General features: G+C 41.6%; 1 protein-coding gene across 8 annotated transcripts in view; it reads left to right on the top strand.

The window, feature by feature from the left end:
* Positions 1–2,110: 2,110 nt before the first annotated feature.
* evi5b (ecotropic viral integration site 5b) overlaps positions 2,111–16,249 on the top strand; it is a 42,075-nt gene continuing 27,936 nt past the window's right edge. For 2 of the 8 annotated variants that reach the window (XM_034235652.1, XM_034235653.1), the window contains exons 1-2: positions 2,111–2,386; positions 10,940–11,172. In XM_034235652.1, the coding sequence (XP_034091543.1) occupies positions 2,303–2,386; positions 10,940–11,172 (317 nt within the window). In that variant the 5' untranslated portion in view covers positions 2,111–2,302. Of the gene's footprint in view, positions 2,387–3,915; positions 4,168–10,122; positions 10,227–10,291; positions 10,317–10,939; positions 11,173–15,712; positions 15,844–16,249 lie in introns of those variants that run through there. The other 6 variants (XM_034235658.1, XM_034235654.1, XM_034235656.1 and 3 more) reach the window with 6 other exon arrangements.

The following is a 16,249-nucleotide window of genomic DNA, read 5'->3' on the forward strand; positions in this document are numbered from 1 at the left end:
ATATTCAAAGATTGTATTCACGTCTACTGTATGTCTGCTGTTGTAACCATCCTAAATCATGTTAGGCAGAGGTGGGAGAAGTACTCAGATATTGTACTATAATGTAGGAATATTCTGTTCTGCAATTAAAATGTTACTCAAGTAAAAGTACAAAGGTATGAGCATCAACATATACTTAAAGTAGGAAAAGCAAAAGTACGTATTATGCAAATTAGTCAATTTCAGAATATATATATATATATGATGTTTTTTATAATGATTGATCATGAAAGTGTTCTCAAAGCTGGTGAAGGTGCAGCTAGTTTGAATGACTTTGTATACTGCAGGGTAGCTGGTGGATTTACTCCAGGTGGAACTAAAGTCTGATTTAACACTTGATTAGATTTCACATTACATTACATTTCATTTAGCTGACACTTTTATCCAAAGCGACTTATAATTACCAATTACAGGGACATTCTCCCTGGAGTAACTGGGCTAAGTGCCTTACTCAAAGGCACACTAGTGGTGGTGTTCCAGGTGGGATTTGAACTCACAACCTTCCTATCTTCAGCCCACCTCACTATCCATTAGACCACCACTACCCTTTCAATTTCAATTTGTCATGATCCATAAGAGCATTGGTTATCTTAAAAAGGAGTTTTATCATTAAAACATTTGTTAAGTTTTAGAGACACACTCTAAGGTGTAATGTCAATATAACGCAATTGAAGTGTAAACTGGGCTAAATAAAGTGACTTTGTAGTCTGATTACATCATCAAGGTTGCATATAATCTGTTACTACCCCGCCCTTACCTGATGGAATTAAAGGTGTATATAGCATGATGTATCTGGGCATATGGGTGTGACTGCAAGCAAAAATCATCAAAATTCTTCTTCTCGCCTACAAAGCCCTTAATGGGCAGACGCCATCTTACCTTAAAGAACTCATTATACCCTACTGTCCTACTAGGGCATTGCGTTCCAAGAATGCAGGGTTGTTGGTTGTTCCTAGAGTCTCTAAAAGTACAATGGGAGCCAGAGCCTTTTCTTATCAAGCTCCACATTTGTGGAATCAGCTTCCAGTTTGTGTTCGGGCGGCAGACACCCTATCCGTTTTTAAGAGTGCGCTTAAGACCTTCCTTTTTGATAAAGCTTATAGTTAGGGCTGATTAGATTCAGCCCCTAGTTTTGCTGATATAGGCTTAGTTTGTCGGGGGACATCTTACTTCTTCCTTCTCTCTGTCTATACCTGTGTACTCTCATGTTCCGATTAACCCAGCTTCCCCAAATGTCTTTCTTTTTGGTGTCTATATACGCTGGGATCCGGAGTCATGGATGATCCTGCGCTCCTCTGTCCTGGATCGTGAGCCCTGGATCTTGAGTCGTGGCTGTGGTCCTGGATCATAGGTCCTGGATGGATATCCTCGTGGATTCATCTTCCTATTATACACACATGCATTTCCAAACATTTGGACTACCTATGTTGCAAATGTATTATCTTTTCAATTTACACACGGCATCTATTGCACGTCTGTCCGTCCTGGGAGAGGGATCCCTCCTCTGTTGCTCTCCCTGAGGTTTCTCCCATTTTCCCTTTAAACTGTGGGTTTTCTCCAGAAGTGTTTCCTTGTACGATGTGAGGGTCTAAGGACAGAGGGTGTCGTATTGTCATACTGATATTTTGTACAAACTGTAAAGTCCACTGAGACAAATGTAACATTTGTGATATTGGGCTATATAAATAAACATTGATTGATTGATTGATTGATCAAGGTGAAATAAATCCTGAAAAAGTAACTTGTCCTTTTACAGTTAACATTTATCTGCATTCATGTTCAGTCCATTTGATTCCTTTTAGGTGCTTAGTTTACGCCTTGCAGGCTGAGATGTGCTTATTGTGACACTGCGACAGTCACATACAGTGGCCATGGTGTTGCCATGTCTCCCACCACGTCAGTTGCTTTTCAGCTACCTCTATGAACAGAGGAGTGTCCAACAAGCGACAAAAGATATGCGTCACTGCTCCTTATGTGAAACCTGAAGAGTAGGTTTTAGGACTGTGTGGTATGTGAGTGAAGGCAGTCTGCTCCGTCACATTTTCATCAGAACACCTTTGCCTCAATGTTTACCTCATCATGAGTTTCTGTTGATATCTCTCGCTCAGTGAAAGTCAGCTGTGTGAACCTACCAAACCGAGCAAAGCAGCTCTAAGCCAGTTTATAGTTTTATTAAAGGCCTGGATACTTCAAGTTTTAGTTTGACCTTTATTTTTGAAAGAGCTAACCACAGAGTAAAGGTGGAGCTTTTCTAGATAGATTAATGGTATTTTCGGATTCTACGAGCACTGAGACCACGGTGTTCAGACTTCCAGAAAGAATTGTTTCTCTCAGCGATGAACCTGAGGTAAGTTATTAAAGATCAGATATTAGATAAGTGTTACTACACCTATAGAGCTACAGGAAGCCTGAGAAAATGTTCCTTGACTCAAGTCTTAATAATGTGCTGGATGAAACACACAAGATTGTACATTGTAAGAACTTCAATTGGCCTGTTAATGTCTCAAGTGCAGTTATATGTAAACAGAGATGTGTTTTGGGTATTGGGTGCTAAGATGCTTCCTTTTACTCTTTCTGAACAAATGGTCTTAATCCACAGATCTTTTGTTTTGCTATGGAATAAACACAACAGATTGAGGACATTAACTTGTCTAAGTCAAAGTCAACGTTATTGTCCATTTCTGGTGTGTAGGGGAGATTGAAACGACCTTTCTCACCTCTCATCGAACTGATAAGATACAACTTTATTTGACATCAGTGACTAACAGAATAGCAGAAAAAGTAAGATTATTTTAATAAGCAAACTAATAGGAAAGTTGTATTGGACATAAGATTTAATAGTGACAAAAAGTAGTATTGCACATGATACTGAAAGGTATTATTGCACATGTTATTGAAAAGTATATGTCATTCCATCTACGATCGATTCATTCATCTGGTCATGTTTTTTTAATCAATCTATTCCATAAAATGGAAAAAGAGGTGAAAGCCAGCAGAGTAAAAGGTCAGACAGGGAAGTGCAGGTGGATTTAGTTTGGATCTTTGTGTGAAGAACCTGTGGCAGCTCCAGCCTCCAGGGGCTGCTGTTGCTTGAAGTCAGGGGTGTCCAAACTACGGCCTGGGAGCCAACTGCGGCCCTTGGTCCATTTTGTATTGCCTACCACCTAAAACTTGTGCTTGTCTTAAACTTCTTAAATATATATATATATATATATATATATATATATATATATATATATATATATATATATGTGTTTATATTTTTCTGCATGTGGCCCTCAGTGAAAAATGTTTGGACACCTTTACTATAAGTAAAATATATGCTGTCATGTCCTCTGGATAACCCACAGCAAATTCACTTTCATATACTTTGATTGTTTAAGCTATTTTAAAGGTACACACATTCCATGGTTCTATCTCAGCAAGAGAACATATTTGTTGTTTAGCTATTATAATAATAATATTAATAATAATAATAATATAATAACGTTAATAATTGTAATGCATTACTATTAATTAGACAAAACAAACATTGTGAAAGTGTCACTTTGGTCTTTGGGTAATTATGACAGCATTTCTTATGTTTATCACTAAACACATTAAAACACTAAACCAATAAATTACTAAAATAATGGGGAAAATCCTCAGCAGAATAATCATTTTACTTAAGGATATTCTGTCTCTGCTTCCACCCCTGACCCAATCCTAAACACCTCTTTTTGTTTAAACTATAACTCCATTTACACATGGAATGGAAATAAGTAGTTTTGAAGTGCAGTTGGTATCGTGAACACTTGGTGGCAGTGTTTTGTCAGGTTTGAGCAGTAAGCGCTTGCGCAGTGCGATGTAAACATTTGGTAGGCCGCCGCGGTCTCTCTGCTCTGCAGACTGTGTACACGTATTATACGCTGCATGGGCTGGACCGGAGAGTCAATGGGAACTAGCTAGCTAACCCAACACTGGCTAGCTTTCTAGTAGAAAAACCTAGCTATGCTAACTTGGGAAAATATAGCTAATGTATTCCGATAAAGTGTTAGGAAGCCGGTCTTTTTCTTTTAAAAGTGGGACTATAAGTTTGTGCATGGGAAGCAGAGGACAGTTGGTGCGGCTGGTGAAAAACATTTCAAGGTAAAGGCTGTCCTTGTTTTCTCGGGCTATGACTAAGTACTGGAATAACCACTTACTCATAAAACGAAGCGAAGTTATCTCTGTATCAGTCCAAGTGTATGGCATGACATTTCATTTATAAAGAAGACTGTTTCAAAACGTAACTTTTGAATTTGTTTTCTCGGAATATCAGCTTGTTTACACTGGTTGTCAGTTCTGTCATTGAAAGCTTAGCTATGTGTTGTACAACTAGTTAATTGGCTGGCTCCGGGCTCCAGCTATCGCCTGGTTTTCCTGCTTGGCGATGTCAAATGACTCTATCGATGTAACTTTGTAATCCTACTCTTACCCTCGTCGAGCTAGCCGACGTTAGAGCCTTCTGGAAGAGGACAGTATACTGTTGCATTTGATACTAGATCTCCATTTCAGCTCACAACACCAGCGAGCCAAATAAGGAGCAGAGACTTCTCTAATGCATCGGCCCTGTCTGCTGTAAACTAAACATGTTTTTCATAGGTGCTAGCATGATGTGAAGCATTTAAACCTCTCAGCAGGCTGTATTCAAGCCAAGGATATGACTCCAACTTCGGGAAAGTTACTTACAAGTGACAACAACGCGGCTTTGTGTACAATAACCCCGCAATATAACTCTTACAACTGCAGAAAGTACTTATTTCTCGACTGTCATAAATAATGACAGTAAACAGCGGCAGGTCTGACAAACATAAGCGGGATGGATAAGGAGTTAAAGAGAGAACATGGAACGCTCAGTGTAGGCCGATGATGTTCTGGAATAGTGTTTCTTGATGATCATGACTGTAATACTGTAACTCACAGCATGTTGGGCCATCCAATGGGGAACATTGGAGGTGGTATCATCAGAGCTAAATGGCTCTCCTAAAACAAATCCTAATGTTTAATGGGCTGAGTGAGAAGTGTAGAACCTTATTGTGCTGTGACTTATGTCTGTATTAAGCAATCAAGTAGAACATTTCACAGTCTTGCCAAACAGATATTCTCAAGTAAAATGCTAGTGCTTTTTAAATGTAGCTCATCATTTGATGGCATTCTGTTTCACTACACTTGTGCAACTGCATTCAAACCTGGATGAATTGAGTTAAATGCATTTCTGTTCTCAGAATGTATAGTGATTCAATTAGCAGGGTTTTGTATGGGTTTAAAGGAGTTTCCTGGTCCCAGATGCTTCTTTATTATCCTCACTTTTCAAGGTGTCAATTCCAAACCTTCTGTAAGACTAGAGATGTCTATGCAGTTAAAACGGAAACCTCCAGAACCTCAGGATTGGCATGCATGACCCAAGGGAGTTATGCATCTTTTGGGACAAATAACAGGACAGATGATGTACTTTTCAGCAGTACATATTTGTATTATTCACAAATAGTTTCAGAATGGAACAATAAATACATAAGAAACACTTTGAGAAGCTGTCGTAATACCTGTCAAATTGACTGAGCTTTTTTAGTATTACCACTTATGGGCATACTGCTAAGAGATAGAAGGAGTCCGTTGAAGAACAGTCTCTGGTTTAGACAATGGAGATAACACACACAGCTTCACACAATGATAAGTGGTTGGTGTTACCATAGCTTTCTCTCCAACAAAACACACTAGCAAATGCTGACATTTATGTGTTATTGATTGAAAAATACAATTCACAACACATTACTTTAAGGCTACTTTTTTGCAGTGCAAGTTTTGCAGGCAAATTGTAAAATAAAAGCTAGTGGTTGTAGCCCTCACTATGTGACAGCCTAAGAATAACCTTTAGAAAGACCATTGAAATGCTGATTGTACACTTGGAAAAATGGAGCTTCTCCCGGTATGTGGAGTGAAAGGCCTTTCTTCTACCCAAGTGTTAGTGTGTCATTGAAGGACAGTCAGGCCTGTGTTTTAATTCCCTCTCACTCAGCAAGTGGGCAGCATGTTTCCCTGAAGATAGTCATGCTCTTTCCTGCTGGGACAGACATGTTTCTGCTTATTCATCGCCTAGAAATGGCACGTGATGAAAGAGAAGTAAAAGTGAGAACATTCATTATTGTATGACTGTTATTAACACCTTTTAGACTTCTACATGTGTCCTGGCTTCAAAGTTGATTCACATGTTTTTGCTTGGTTCTGCACGTTGAGATATATGTGAGGTGCTGTGCATTTTGAATAAGGAAGAAAATGCCAATCCCAATTGTCTCGAAACTGTATCGCCGAGGCTTTCTTCTTGCCTCGCTGTGGGTTCCATTAGCTATGCACACTGCATCTCAGGGCCCCTTTGAGTTCTTTGGCAAACAAAAGCTGAACAAAAATCTCTGTATCAACAATTGATAGGGAAACCTTGCTTCAGTTGGCTGGACTTGATAGAAGGAATGTTTTCTAAAACCACCTGGACATAGACACATCCCTCAAATCATAGCCTTCCCTGCCCTGTCCTGACAGATTTGGATCTGCTCATACTTTGCTTCCCTCTGGTTTTTCTTGTCTGCTAAAAACTGCAGTAAGACACGGTGTTGTTTATCTTCAGGAAATCAACAAATAAGGTTAATTAGGTTCATCATTGATCAGAGTGAAAAGTGCAAGGCAAGGTGGAGGCCTTACCTCTGCTGGGTTCAGCATGGTGTTTAGTCCTCCTCAGGGTCCTCTTTTCTCTCCCCTGTTAGTCCTGCATGGCAGCCCACATTGGGAGTCACTCTGTGAAGAGACCTCCGGCCCTTCCATTTCCCCTGTGCTTTCAAAGAGACACATTACAGATACAATGCTGGCTGGCTCAGTGGTGCAGAGCAGAGCTGGGTAGAGAGGGGAGTCTTTTTATGCACCAACTGTTTTTCTATTGTTTGCACATTACTTACATTACTGATTATGTTCACAAAGAATATGTAGTTCATTTTTTATATTCATTTAAGATTGAATGATTTCATAAATGATCTCTAACTGGATCAGCGGGACTTTAAAGGTGGGGTAGGTCATTTTGGAGAAACCAGCTGGAGTGCGCTAGAATTTGAAAATACACAGCCGGAACAAATCTGCCACTTCCTTACAGAGCCCCTCCTCCAACACACAGGAACGCACACATGACCAATGAGGGCACGAGATAAGTTTGTGCCCAGATGGAAGGCTGACAGGCAGGTAGGCCGTCCAGTTACTTTAGCCGGGCCGGCTCAGATGATTGGTCGTGCTTTTTACAGCACCATTTATTTATGGATTTATTGTCAAAGCACTTAAGATATTCATTGCTATCGGGATGTTAAAGGTGGGGTAGGTAAGTTTCAGAAACCGGCTCGAGTGCACTAAAATGTGAAAGTACACAGCCGAAAAGAATCCGCCCCTTCCTTCAGACTTCCTTACAGAGCACCTCCTCCAACACACATGAACGCGCACATGACGTCAGCAGACTGGTGAAAGTGGCCGCCTGTTCCTGGCGAGTCATTAAAGTACTGCTGCAATGCACGCCCAATGAGGGCACGAGATACATTTGTGCGTGCACGAGATGGAAGGCTGACAGACAGGGCGGCAAACCAATCCGTTTAGCCGGCCCGGCTAAACGGATTGGATGTACTTTTTACAGTATTACGGCTTCTACAGATGACATTTTTTAATGGATTTGTTGTCAAAGCACTTCAGATATTCATTGCTATCGGGATGTTAAGAGCATTCCATGGAATATAACAAAAAGTGTATCTCGAGCCGGTTTCTCAAACTTACCCCACCTTTAAGGAAGATAACATTTCCCTCTTTAGTTATTTAGTACTTGTTAATGAAGTCACACTCTTCTGTGATATAAGCAAATGAACTATTGAAGTGGTCTATAGTTTAGTTTTCTGCTGTTGAAGTGGTATGTGCTGATCACCATCTGAGTCACTTTGCACTGCACACACCCGCTGATGATCTGTCTTCGTGCAGAAGCGCCATACGTCTGTTACTGCTGTGGATCCTGTTATTATGTGTAATTACAGTCATGTGGGTAAATGCAACTTGCATTTTCAGAATCATCATGGTTGTGGTATCGTTGGTGTGAGCAGTGTGCTGGGTTGTATGGGAGACGAGTCAAATCTGTTTTTCCCTCACGTTACCAGAGACATGTAAACAGATTTGGTCTGTAATATGGACAAATCATTTGTTAGATTGTTTAATTATATGTATAACACGGTGATCCACAAGGTCTTAGGAAGTCAAACTGAAACTGTCAAGAAAACCGATCTGCAGATTTGTATTGTCATATTTCTTCCTTCATTATTGATAAGTCTTGTAATACAGATCATTGAAGTGAGGTAAGGGTTCTTATTTTCACACATCTATCTGCATGTACACTCGTGCACCTGTTCCGCAGAGCAGCAGCATCTACAGGATGTGGATCTGTTAGCTGTTCTGTCATATTGTTGATTGAAGGTCAGTAAATACGCCCCCCCCCCCCCCACAGTGAAAGCTCTGGAACAGGGTGTTACTATGAAAACAGTAACAATGTGGTGTACCCCCACTTCCTGTTTCCATGTGGTACAATGTGTAATGTTACATACAGAAGCTTTCATGATGCATACATTCAAATGTTCTGACTATATTTGCCATGCAGTGTATTCATAATTAGAGATGCACAATATATATATTGGGTTGATAAATCATCATAAGGGGAAACTTATATTATAAATGATGTATTACACTAACAAACTAATTTATTACTGGAAAATAATACAATGCCAAATTGCTTTTGTTGGCTTAACAAGTGCAGCTTCTAACAGCAATTGTGGGTTAGCAACTTTACAGTTGGTTTGCGGGTCTGCCAATAAACACAGAGAAGAAGAAGACAAGCACAGTACACGCTACAGAGGAGATGTTCACTTGGAGTTTTACTTGATAAAACAAATGAACATTTAAAGAGCTTTCTTTGTTTTTGTTGTGTTCGCAATAGTGATGTCACTCAGATTGATTTGGTCAGACCTATGAGATATCAAAAGTCTTTCTTTGCTCACTACATCTTAGCCTTTCTGTCCCTCAGGAGGGGGTGCATAACTACAGGCTTTGAACTCAGTGGTCTTATAGCATTGGTCATGAGAAGCTGGTATTTATTGGTTATCACCTGTAAACAGATTGATGATAATATTCAGAATTGTAATGTTGCCTATATTGCAGTAGATGGATCATATTGATGACTACAGTCCTCATTGGTATATAACCTAGGACGCCACACTTATCGATTATATTTCATAGCCACTAGGCTTCCAGGGAACCTTGTAGACTGTTACTTGTTTGATTCAAAGACAAATATCATATCGTTATTTGTTTCGGTTGCCGAGACATGCTCTCTCTAAAGGGAAATCAAATCATCTCTAGAAATATTCATCAACTAAAAACCTGATCCTGGCTTTTTGTGCTACGGGAGACACAGCATTTCTCATATATGTTCAAATGTGTGATTGTAGCTTTCATTCAGTGTACAAAAAATAGTATTGCTTTCTTTTTAAGTAATAGTTTATTTAAAGTGAATCAACTATAATATTGCTCGAGCTTTCACCTCTGCTGTGTGGTATCAGTGTGTGTGTACAGGAGGGGAACAAACCTCAGCCATCATACTTTCAGTGTATGGCACATTCCTCTCACCACATTCACCACACACTTTCCTTCACCTCTCCTTCTCTGCTATCTTTGTTCCTCTGTAGACCTGATACTCGCAGACAAATCACTCATCATTTAGTGCCAAGTAAGATGCATGGTATGATTGGTTTCCTGCCTGGTACAACCCAGACTTCCTGTTGGGTTGAAACCAAAGAAACATTTGCTTTACTCAGGTGCGATAGGAATTTCAGAATCCCGTTTTCTGCTTTGTGTGGAGGTCTACTTCCTGTTTTACCATGACTTCACAGGAGACGTTTCTAAGTCCTATCTTTAGTGGAGCACTTTGACCCCTCCTGACAGTGTGATCAGCATGACTACAGTCTGTCATTTAATAGGTTGAAGGTTCACAAGAGTGGATTACCATGGAATATTTCTTTTTGTGGTGTTCTCTAGACGAGTGCATACTTGATTTCCTCATGGAGTATGTTGGCTGCTGAAAGATTGTGGATGATTTGGAATAGCAGGTATGAGTACAGAAGATTTGCTGCATGAAATGGTCAGGCTGTTGGTTGTGAACCAGGTGGCACATCCTCTCTGAAGTCTCTCTCTTTGAGGTCAGTAGATTGGCAATCATTGTTGAGCTCCAACCACGTTTACTGTTAGCCATGATTCTTGCATTTGTCAGTTGTATACAACACAATATACAAACGTAATGAATGTGTTACATGTCAGGAATAGGGGCTGCAATGAACAATTATGTTCATCATTGTTTGAATTGCTGATTATATTCTCCATTAGCTGTTTGGTCTGTACATTGTCAGGAAAAAGTCAGACATTTTAATTTCACTCAAGGTCCAAGGTGATTTCTTTAAATCTTCTTGTTTTGTCAGTCCAATTTCTTCTGCAGTGTGCAGCTGAAGACATGTGTCCATCAAACAGCTTATAGCATCTTACATCTGAAATAGAACAAATTGTCATTCAATTAAAGCAATTACTAAAAAGTAATTGAATGTTTTTTTGCTAATGCCAAGTATGAAAACTATGCAGCTGTATGGATTTAGCAGATACTGCTATGTGCTACCGGTGCAGCTATTACAACACTGATAATGTATTTCTGGCAGGAATTATGTTTAAATAAATTCATGTTAGAGTGCTCTGTGATGGTGTAGAATATTTGTATTTTTTGTATTACTAGGATCTAGCCACTGAATTAAGAGGTATTCTCCGTCCTCTGCAGGTGGCGACAGACACGGTTGCTGGTAAGCTGAGTTCTACTCTCTCATGGGTGAAGAACTCGGTGTCCCACACGGTCAGTCAGATGGCTAGCCAGGTGGCCACGCCCACGTCCCTGCAGACCACTGCCACCTCGTCCTCCACCTCTCTGTCCTCAGCCGGCCTCTCCCCCTCCTCACCCGCGCTGCTCAGTCCTGACGATGTGGAGCTGCTCGCCAAGCTGGAGCAGCAGAACAAGTAAGCAGTCTCTCTGGAGCTTCTCCTGCCTATCAAATGGAGAGGTACCCATGGATGGAGAGCACAGTCTGCTTGACAACAACAAGAAAAACATAATCTTTTAAAATGTTTAAACATTAAAAACATACAATAAGTCCATTTCCACAATATATATAAATATTTGAGATGGCCCCTCGTTAGCAGACCCACTGAACTACTACAGTGTGAGGTTACCCTTCACTAAATTGTCTTCTTACATACCACCTTAAAGACAGACAACAATCCTAATGGCTTCAATTACGTTACTTAATTGCTTGTGACGGTAAATTCCAGAAGATTAATAAGACAAATGTAGGTTCATTTGGAATGTGTACCTAGGCTTGATAAAAAAATCCATCTGCTCAAGCATATAATCAACATTTAACACGTTATCCCCACTCAGCAGCATCAGTTATCATTAGTGCATGACTTTAACATTGTTTACTTTGTTAGTGAGTGAGGTTTTAGCACACTTATGGTACAGGACATAACAATTTGACCTGGGTTGACCTGGCCCATGAGGGTAGACGCTCAGAAAGAATGTACATAGGGGGGATACTCACCATCTTCTATCAAATGTGAGATGGGTTATGGGCTGTGATCTAAATGCTGTGACATGAAGCTTGTTCCTGTCCCCAGGGGAGCGATTAGCATGCAGTCATGTGATCGAGCTGTAAGGTGTCCAAACAAGTTCAACTTCCCCAGGAAGTAAAACCGTTGTTCAAATACTACAAGGAAAACATGTCATCATTTTCACATTGACCTCAACAATTTCAACATGTTTTATTACATTTGAATTCAAAATGTCAAGTCAGTATTCAGACATTTGTCCACCTTATTGTTATGTCTTTGCCTTGTCCTTTGTACACATCGGATTCTGCACCACTCTGACAACTGTAGGATCTTTCTGCATCCCCCTCCTAAACTACACATACAGGAAGGTGACGTTCAACATGTTGTGACAGGCTGGGGAATATAAAGAGTCAAATACTGTTGTGAGAAGATGTACCAGTCTCCTGTTTTTACAGGTTCTGTGCGGACTTGTAATTAAAGGGTGTGTGACCCTGTTTGACCTGGCCTTCGGTGACCTGACTGCAACTTCAGGGAGGAAGAGACTGTCTGGTTTAAAGGTGTTCTCAGTGCGTGTGTGAGAGATGGTTGGCCCATTTGATCTCATCCACTGGCTTAACAGAACCTGGGAGAAAAGGTTCAGGTTTGTGGGAGAATGCACATCCTGCAGCTACTGAGAGGGTGTGAAAGAGAAGTTAAAATAATAGCAATGGGGGCCAAAACTGGCAGGATCCACCCATTGATTTTTAAGTTGCCAATTTGTTTATCATTGTGATTTTAAGGAACTGTAAATGTACATCTGATTTTCCTTTTAATATACGAGACATTATTGGGATATCCTATACAATTCTATTGCTGTGTAAACTCAAGAGTCCATTCCATTACAAAGTAGAAAAGTTCACTGTTTTGTCAGAAGTTAAAGGAGCCCTAATACGTTAATTTCAAGGTTCACATTAGTATTTACTCCACTACAGGGGCGGACTGGCCATTGGGAATACTGGGACAGCACCCTCCGCTTACCTAAATCCTACCGGCGCACATTTATAAGTGTTCCGGCCACTCCCTGGAGGGGTGTGGCCCACACCCCACTGGGCTGGGCTGGGCCGTTTTGATAGGCTACCTATGTTCTATCTATCAGATAGTTTCACTTTCACACATCAGGCCCGTAGCAGCTGTCACTGCGCAGTGAACGATCAGGAGTGACTGAGAGACCTAGCTGGCAGTTGCTTACAGATGGATAAACAAGTTCCAAAGCATAAAGGCGTTTTTGTATAGTTTGTGTATACAGTGTACAGTATTGTAGCGAGCCCTGGGTTCAGAGGGAGGGGCTTGCATAGGGGAGGGGGGGGGGGGGGGGGTTTGGCAGGGAAACGGGGTTCAGTGGGAGTGGCTGTACCCGTAGGATAGAAAAGGGGGAAGTGACGTCTGACTCAGAGGTTGCGCGGCTGTGGAGAAGAACGTGTTGCCCACATTCTGTTACTGAGTTTAGTCTAGTTAGCTAGCAGGTTTATTGTTTTGAGTGCAGTCACCTTTGCCTCCACTTGCTGTTCAAATAAATGTTGAAAGAACGTTGCATTAAACTTCAACATTTAAAAAAAAAAAAAATCTTCCTGGGGGAGCATGCCCCCGGACCCCCCTAGAGGAGGTGAGGTCCACCACCTGCCCACACCCCCTGTTAAATTGTCTCACCCACATTGAGGATGCTTCCTACCCCCATGTTTTATTCCATGTGTCAAGTCAGGCAAATTGGGTCAAAATGTTATTGCATCAATGATCTGTTAACATTAAAATCACTAAATATATGCTGTAACTATTTTGCTCTAGGCAACTCAAGGGCTGCTCAGGTGATGTGATTACTATATGAATAATGGTCCAAAATAACATTAAATGCATATGGTTTAAGTAACATACTTTTGTCGCCGGCCGGCCGATTCATGCCGCGCATTAAGTGGGCCTGTCTGTCAATTAATCCCCGGGCCACTTTTTCCCCCCAGTCCGCCCCTGCTCCACTATGACATGTCTCTATGCTTTAATGTTCAAAAAGCTCTTAATTGTTCTGTACTGCTTGGGGTTGTGTGGGAGAGAAACTCCCTCTGGTGGGAACTTTGGGATGTTAGCCTTTGCAGACCATTTACATGCACACAATCCTATAGAACACGGGCATCCACCCCGAGAGCGAGGGGAGGGGGGGGTTTGTTTGAATTTTTACTTGAGCCGTCCCTTATAGATACTGTCTTTTTACGCTAGTGAGCCGGATCATTTGGCACGGCTCCCAAACGGCTCTTCATGTTACCACAGTTTACCACGGAGCCTCAGTTTCGCCGCTGCGAGGCTCTGGTGCTCGCAGCTCACGCGCGTGCTCCACTAAACCCCCCTCCCCCCCGCTCATCGCGTCCAAATCGCGCACGTTCCGTGTTGTCCTGTAGCAGGCACCTTCGATGTCGGGGAAACGATCTTCAATACTCCGAAAATAATCCCACCAGACTCCTTTGCCCCTCCAACAGAGGGATGTCTTTGTCCTTTTTCCTTTTCGTCATTTCAAGCGATAAAAACTCTCGATCTTCTCTCGAATTATTAATATTTTTGGACGTCCTCGGCTCGAGTTCAGGGCGTCCCGAGCTGAAAAAGGGCGTCAAATGACGGCAAGACGCCCCCTGGTGGAAACGCTGACTACAAGAAAAGGAAAACTCTAAAAAGCAATAAAAGGGACTCTTTAAAGTGCTGTTAAAGGGTAATACAAAACCCTTCTACTGCCAATTCTTCCTCCGTTGTGTCAGTTGTAATGTGTTAGCATGGAAACCAAGCAAACAGTTCAGAGTTCAGGATTGTGTCACAGTTAACTAGAGGGAAGTAGAAAACAAATGTCTGTTGAATGTCATGACTCATAGGTACGCCCAGAATGCCAAGTGACACTTGTGATGTTTTCCCTCATTAGTGTTGATCAAAACTAACCAGGGAAACGTTTCATTTTCACGTTTCAACTTGCTTCCATAAAGCTCTGAGGAGACTTCCATCTGGTGAACAGAAGGCACAATAGGCGCATTCACACTGCGGTACTTTTCCCACAAAGGTTCATGTGAACTAAAGAGTTCTCATGAACTAAGTACAGATCGCGTTCACACTGGAAAAAGTCCCTGGGGGAGGATTAGGCAAATGAAGCCGCTGACGTCACTTGTTCTTCTTCTGCTTTGGGTTTACTGGCAGGCCGCAAACCACTTCACGGCGTATACTGCCGCCCAAAGTCCCCGGCCGGAAGTCCCCGGAGTTGGGGACTGGCTTCAGTAGAAGCTGCTGGGAGTCCCAGCAGCTTCTACTGAAGCCTTCCGAGTAAATCGCCAGAACGCCGACACCTCCTCATCTCCACCGCTCCCATGTTTTATTTTGTGTTGCCATAAGTTAGTCTCTCTGCGATTCTGCGCTGGGCTAATGCTAATAATGCTAATGCGAGGATAATAAAATGGCGGCTTCACAAAACTTTTTGGGAGTTTTACGGGGCGTGGTTTGCAATCCGCCCAGCCAATCAGAAATATAGCTCTTTTCTCACAAGAGAGCCGCACGAAAGTCCCTGCTCTCTAGCAGCTCTCTGCTCTCTAGCAGCTCTCTGCTCTCTAGCAGGGACTTTCGTGGGGGTAAAAAGGTTCACATGAACTAATTTTAGTACCGGCTCTTTTTGGTGTGAACGCGATAAAAGAGTTCTCATGAACCTTTGTGGGAAAAGTACCGCAGTGTGAATGCGCCTAATGTCAAAGGGCTCATAGTTCATCTGCCCTTTGACCCTAGCCTCCAACCCAACATATAGTGGGGCCCTTTCACAAGACCCAATTTCTCTGCTGCCCCACTCCAACCAACCTGTAGCATGTGAGCAACACACTGTGAAGAGTCCTGCGCTTGCTTACCAAGTGTTTGTGTGTTTGGTGAGGCCTTTGTACCCTTCAGAGCAGATAAAAGGTACGAGCAGTCATTCAATAGTTTCACACAGACGAGGAAGTCCCCGGGTAACTGCCACGAATATCGGACATGCCGTTACTGCTCCACAATTCCTAGAAACCAGAAATATGAGGAATACATCATGAGTTTGTCTTGGTAAGGTTTGTTTTGATCAGTTATAGTCTTGTTCTCTTGCTGTTGTGAACTGCAAAAGGAAGTCATGATGAGATTGTTACACTGACACATTTGAAAGAGATTGTCCCTTTTAATTGTGTGGCGTGTAGCTCAGAATTGTATTCAAACGTATCTTTTAATCATCTTTTAACTTCAAACATTGCTATACTAGCTAATTCTCTTCATTTTTTTGTTTTCATATTTCTTCGGCTTCAAACTTGTGTTTGACTACTGGTGAATTATTAGCAGAGGCCTCGCTATGTTCAGGTCCACGGTAACACAGCCTGTTAGTGTGCTTGACCATTTGTGACCAAATAACTGAAATGCTTCAAAAAAGTGGAAACTCCTACCAAATTCTCTCTGTAAGATGTTACTTTTGAATCGCTTT

This window comes from Gymnodraco acuticeps, unplaced genomic scaffold (genome assembly GCF_902827175.1).
Source record: "Gymnodraco acuticeps unplaced genomic scaffold, fGymAcu1.1, whole genome shotgun sequence".
NCBI lineage: Eukaryota > Metazoa > Chordata > Actinopteri > Perciformes > Bathydraconidae > Gymnodraco > Gymnodraco acuticeps.